The sequence below is a fragment of the Heteronotia binoei genome, chromosome 6, assembly GCF_032191835.1.
Source record: "Heteronotia binoei isolate CCM8104 ecotype False Entrance Well chromosome 6, APGP_CSIRO_Hbin_v1, whole genome shotgun sequence".
Classification (NCBI taxonomy): domain Eukaryota; kingdom Metazoa; phylum Chordata; class Lepidosauria; order Squamata; family Gekkonidae; genus Heteronotia; species Heteronotia binoei.
The window spans coordinates 31,019,695-31,025,694 of record NC_083228.1 but is presented as its reverse complement, the minus strand read 5'-3'; the positions used below and the strand labels follow the sequence as shown (position 1 = coordinate 31,025,694).

Below are 6,000 nucleotides of genomic sequence, written 5' to 3'. Positions count from 1 at the left end.
TTTGTGGCTTCTGTCTGTCTTTCTAATTCTCCTGACTGATTTACAAAACTGTTTCACAAAATATCTTTGTGTTGTTTGTTTACTAACGGCGTTCCTATTGGTCTTGAATCACCACCTGTGCGCTTTTTAAAACTGCCGAGGAGATGCCCCACTATTCTGTGTTATACGGTACTACCGATTCAGTCATCCAAACAGTTCGGTAGCGGCGACAGCCCTTCCAATCAGGGAGATTCGACCGCGGCGCAATCGTCAGTGACGCAATCCCTGTGCGCCGGCGCCCAGCACCGCCGCCGCCATGGAATCCAACAGGGACGAGGCGGAGCGCTGTATTGCTATCGCAGCGGCCGCCATTAAGGCCAACCAGACGGAAAAGGCGCGTCGCTTCCTGGAGAAGGCCCAGCGCCTCTACCCGTCTCAACGGGTCCGCGGTGAGCGGGATGAAGGGAGGGCAAGGGTTGGAGGCCGGGGCCTGCGTTGGCCTGGCTGACCTCTCACCTGCAGTGCGCTTGCGCACAAACTGCGGCGGCGTGGAACACTCTGGGATTGGAAGTCCCTAGATGGTCTGTCACGAGGGGGAAACGCCAGTTATGAGGCAAGTTTTGCAGGAAGGCTTTGCGGGCGCGGGGAATAATGGGAGCCGAGGCGGCAAGAGCTGGTTTGGAGTTCTGGGAGAGAGTTATAAGATGGTATTTTGCTCCAAGCTTAGGGGTTGAGACTACAACTCCCAGAAGCCATCACGCCAATATGGGAAGGGGGTAGCAGTGCATCCATGAGCGAAAAAGCCCCCCGACACCCTCCCCCGCCCGTAGATGCACTCTTTGAACCAGAGAGAGAAAGAAAGGGTAGGCCGCCCACCCACCTCCCTTTCGCTTCCTCCTCATACATGATAAAGGAAGGCGTGTCTTTCCCTACCAGCGATGACTAGCCGTATTTCTTTCCCAAGACCATAATTGTGGGCTCTTTCTGCTGCTGGTGCGCAGCCCAGCTTTTCCATGTTGTGCCTCGCCACCCTTTATTGAAAGCCTTTCCCCCAGTGCTGAACCTGTCGAGATGTCTGTCTTCAGCTCCAAGGCTTGAAGCTCCCACATTTTCAGATCACCTCGCTTCCTCTTGAAAATAACAAAACAATTTTGTTGTTGTTGTTCAGTCGCACAGTCGACTCTTTGCAACCCCATGGACAAAGTCACACCAGGCCCTCCTGTCTTCCAGCATTCTCCAAACTCTGCTCAAATTTGTGTTAATCGGTAGTGCTATCCAGCCATCTCATCTTTTTGCTGTCCCCTTCTTCTTTTGCTTTCTGTCTTTCCCAGCATCAGGGTCTTCTCCAGTGAGTGCCCCCTTCTCATTTGGTGTCTGCAGTATTTGAGCTTCTTCCACTGGAGAAAGAAATGGCAACTCACTCCAGTATCCTTGCCAAGAAAACCCCATAGACAGTAACAAAACAATACACTGGTCTAAAAAAGCAATCATTAGTTTTAGTAGCTAAGCGGAATTTCTATGGTGTGGTGAATTCCCATTACAAGAGGCAGTTTACAAAAGAATACCAAGTACCGTAGTAGGGACAAACAAGAGTTGGGGTGGCGGAGGATGTTGTCTCTGTGCTGGTGATGGACTTCCTGGAGACACCTTCAGGGAGGACTGGGGCTCAGTGGCCGAGCATCTGTTTTGCATGTGGAAGGTCACAGGTTCAGTGGCATCTCCAATTAAAGGGTCAGGTAGTAAGTTATGTGAAAGATCTGTACCTTAGATTCTGTCCTGATAGATCAGTGATCTGACTCAGTATAAGTTAACTTTATGTGCTCATCTGACTACAGTTGGGGATTTTAAAAAATAAATGTTTTCTTTGTTTTTTAAATGGCCTTCAAAGCTGCCTTGTGGTTTGCCTCAGCCTCTTTTTTTTCTCTGCCATCAGTGTTAGCTTTGCCTCTGACTTTTCAGAGCAGACCTATGTTTGGCCAGTTGCTTACAATTATCTCTCTTCTCACTCACAGCACAGAAGACTTCTTCCCTGATCCAGAAATGTCAGGCTGTTTCAGCCCAGCCTTATCTTTGCCAGCCTTTCTAGGAATTACGCAAAACACTTTTTTTTTTGGCCCTACCCCATTTTCCTCTCTTGCAGTACTCTTGTCAGGCCGGGTGGGAGGGAGACAAAACAATGCTGTTTAGTGGCATGGCTTTGCTAGCATCTCTGACAGTTGTGCAAGAGATAGGACATTGGCATGTACAACATTTGCCTTCTATTAGGAGCATATGCAGCTGTAAAAAGCACAGGGCCTTTGTTGGGTTGAGGGGGTTGCACCTCTGCTCAGTCTTGCTGCTTTAGACAATTGCAGTCAAATTATGTCTGCAAATTCAGGGGTGTTTTTGTGAGGCCTCAAGTGGGTGCTCTGTTGCTATCAGTTTTGCGGTGGCAAAGAGAAGATTTCTCACCAGATTTCCGTTTTAGCTCTCAGATTAATAATATAATTTTCAATTAAAAAGTGATGGAGGTGGGGAAAATATCTTTTTAGTAGTCTCAAAAGAAGAAAAAAGTGACTAGAAGGATATATAAAGGCTTCAGCAAAGATAGGGATATAGTAATAGTTACAAGAGTACAGCTGTATCAACTGTTGGCATACAAGTACTGCCTAGCTTGAAAATGGTGCTTTCTGAAGGGCTGGCATGTTTGCAGTCCATTAATCTTTTTTGTGTAGTTTTGTAAGCTTTTCTCCATTTAGTGCCTATTGCTGTGAGAGTATATGTTGAAACTCCGAAGTGACAATTTTGGTACTGTTTTGTTTTTCCTGAAACCAGGACTGCTCCTTCTTGGCAAGTGATCCCAGCCATGGATAGAACATAGTCTAACGTAATAAAGTCATGCTGATGTTGCATAGCCAATTAGATTTGATTACATAATGATGTCACAAAGCCAGTTCAGAGTTGGGGTAATTTTTCTGCTTCATTATGAATGGCCAGACACTTCTCCTCTGTCCCATTATCACCTGTAAATAATTACTGAAAGGGGCATGTGCTTTTCTATGACTCGCAAAAACTGTGATAAAAAATTCTTCTCTTTTCATCTCACCCTATCCAAGAATGCTGTGGGAACAGATTTCTGCTATTTGCATATCAGATGACTCAAACGTTGCAAATGGAAGTAACTTTCATGTAGAATTTACTATGCACTCTGTGTATAGACCACCTGGAGTGGTGATGACCCGTATCCAGATTTTTGCTGTGTTTACTTAGGTATAGACAAACTGGGAAGTCATGACCTGTTGTGATGTCCTTCTGTGATGTATTTGCGGTCTGCATCCTAATTCCTACATGGCTTCCCATATAGGTATTCTGTGGCATTTGGAGAGGCTCCAAGCAATATCCCACTGAAATCACTAGGATTATGCCCCCGACTTGGATAGCCCAGGCGAGCCCAATCTCAGAAGCTAAGCAGGGTCAGCCTTGGCTAGTATTTGGAAGGGCTACCTCCAAGGAATATTAGGGTCCTGATGCAGTGGCAGGCAATGTCAAGCAACCTCTGAAACATCTCTTGCCTTAAAAAAACCCAAGTCTAGCGCACTGTCTAGTATTGCATACTGCTATTAGAACTTCTGGCTGTCAGACAATCTTAGGATCCCCTGGCTATACAACGCACAATTCCACGCAATAATAATAGTGATAATAAGGATTGTATCTAGGCATGTGTCTTGCAGTTTTGAATATCAAAACATTATTCCACTGGAGAGTTCCCGCCCTCCCCGCCAGCCGTCCTGAGCCTGCTCTGGCGGGGAGGGCAGGATACAAATAAAAAGTATTATTATTATTATATTATTATGGAGAACTCATCCACTATTTCTGCTGAGGTTTTGCAATTCTGAGCATCTTTTTTGTTTAATTTATTTTACCTTACAGGAGCACAGAGAAATTAGGACCTTGGCTAGATGTTTTCTATATGTAAAGGTATCATAATATATATTGGGCTGCATCCATACACCGTGGGCCATTGCAGTCATTGCACTATAGCAGTCATATGCAACTGGATTTTCCAGTGTGGACAAGGCAGTGTTGCACAATGCAACAGTAATGCAATATCCAATGGTGTGTGTCTGCAGCCTCATTCTGTGAGTAAGCAAAAACAGCGTTAAAATCTTTGGCCAACTCTAATAGAATTTGCAGTACAGAGCCCTCACACTTATAATCAAAGCTCTTTATTTTTCACAATTATGCATCCCCTTTTTTAAGTTGTGTAATCTTTCAAAGTATTGATGTATGAAGCCCCTAGGGATGCTTCTTCACCCAGGCGTTCTATCTGTCTTCAGACTTTCCAGTATAGTGGAGGGGAGGATAGATTGGGTTGTATATTGTTTTTTTTCCCTAATTACAGAGTCTCATCAGATACCGAATTACAGCCTGGAGGTTTGCCTGTTTGTTGCTTTCTTTATCTGTTTCCCTCAAGACTCCCGGGCTTGGGTTCCTGCCTCGGGTTCCTTGACACGGTTGGCTTCAAGGTGGCCAGGCCTCCAGAGAGTAACCTGCCGCTCTCTTGGCTGGGAATACAACCTCCCTACCTCCCCCACCCCCCAGTCTCCCACACTTTCCAAGCCTTCTGTCTTCTTGTCCTTTTCAGCTACGTGTCTTTCCTCTGCTCCTGCTTTGCCCTTTTGTTCTCCTTCCTCATGCCATGCCCACTCCCTGGCTCCCTTGGCGATCCTGTGCATCCTCTCTTGGGGCTGTTCCCAGGCTCCTCTCTTCACACCCTGCCCAGGTTTATCTTCCTCCTGTTTTAAAGGGCCAGCCGGAAGGAAGTGGACAGCCTTGTTGCATACAGCTTGACAAAGGCTGGCCAGTCCCTGCCCTTTTGAGTTCCGTCGACAGCCAGCTCTGTGTTACCCATTGTTAAACTGGAGGGATGCCTGTTAGCAGCCACCTGGATGGTTCAGCTTCTTCTCCCCTTGCTAGTCCTTTATTGCTAAAAGAGAAAAAAAGTGCATGCAAAATGTACCAGGGTTACTCACGTTGACACTAGTGAGCAACTGTGACTGGCTGCAGGTGAAGGACCACTTTGAGAACTGGAGTTAGGGGGTCGTATAGCTTTGAAGTGCCCTTGTTACCTGGTAGACCAAGAAATAGTATTGTCTGCTCTTTGAACCTCCTGTGGCCCCAAAACAATGGAATCCTCTCTCCAGGGGTATTTGTCTGCTCCCTTTTGTCACTGTCCTCTGCCAACAGCTTGTTTCATCTGGCAATGCCTTTAATAATCCTTTCTTCCTGCCTGTTCTGTCCTAACTATCCCCCCACCGTGCTTTTTAGTTCTATTTTTCATTGCTCTGTGATGTATTGAATAGCCACTTTGGTGGCCTTGATAAGGCAGAAAGGCAGGGTACAAGTTTTGTAAATAAAATAAATAAGCATCTTGAACATGCTGACCAACTCAGTGCCCCAAAACTGTTGGGATGGCCAAGAAACGGACAGCACATCTACAGCTTGCAGTTTTAAAAATAGCAAGGTCTTGTCAAGCAAAAGTTCATGTTCTTTTTGCTACCCACCTAGTACTGGAGGACAGCTTTCTTCTTGTATGCATTAAATCTTCATCTTCAGGGCTGGAGCCCAATATAAGATGCTCATTGTGGAAGTTCTTGCTTAACAGTGTGTACCAATGTCTCCTCACAGTTGCCTTCCTTTAGGTTTTCTTTTAGCAAGTGGTCCCCCTGATCAGTGTTTTTCAGCCCTCTGAAGCAGGCTTTTAGATTTACTGGGCCAGAGAACCAATGCTAATTGCTCCAGGTCATTGCAGGTAGCTAGACCACAGTGAGCGCTTGGGATCGAAGAGCCAGTCTATTGGAGGGATTTTTTCTCTTCCCCGCTCCCAATTTATTTACCTGTTTCAATGTACACGGCATTCTGGATGTATGCCTTCAGGAGTCTTCTAGTTATGTTTATTTCCATTTGGTCCAGGTGCTAGGGAATGTCTGTAAATGAATCTGATTGGTTTTTTAAAGCTGATAGCCCAAATGAACTTTTCCT

General features: G+C 45.8%; 1 protein-coding gene across 1 annotated transcript in view; it reads left to right on the top strand.

Annotated features, from left to right (window-relative positions):
• Positions 1-233: 233 nt before the first annotated feature.
• DNAJB12 (DnaJ heat shock protein family (Hsp40) member B12) overlaps positions 234-6,000 on the top strand; it is a 42,650-nt gene continuing 36,883 nt past the window's right edge. Inside the window, exon 1 of the mRNA XM_060241203.1 lies at positions 234-428. Within this exon, the coding sequence (XP_060097186.1) occupies positions 296-428 (133 nt within the window). The 5' untranslated portion in view covers positions 234-295. The remainder of the gene's footprint in view (positions 429-6,000) is intronic.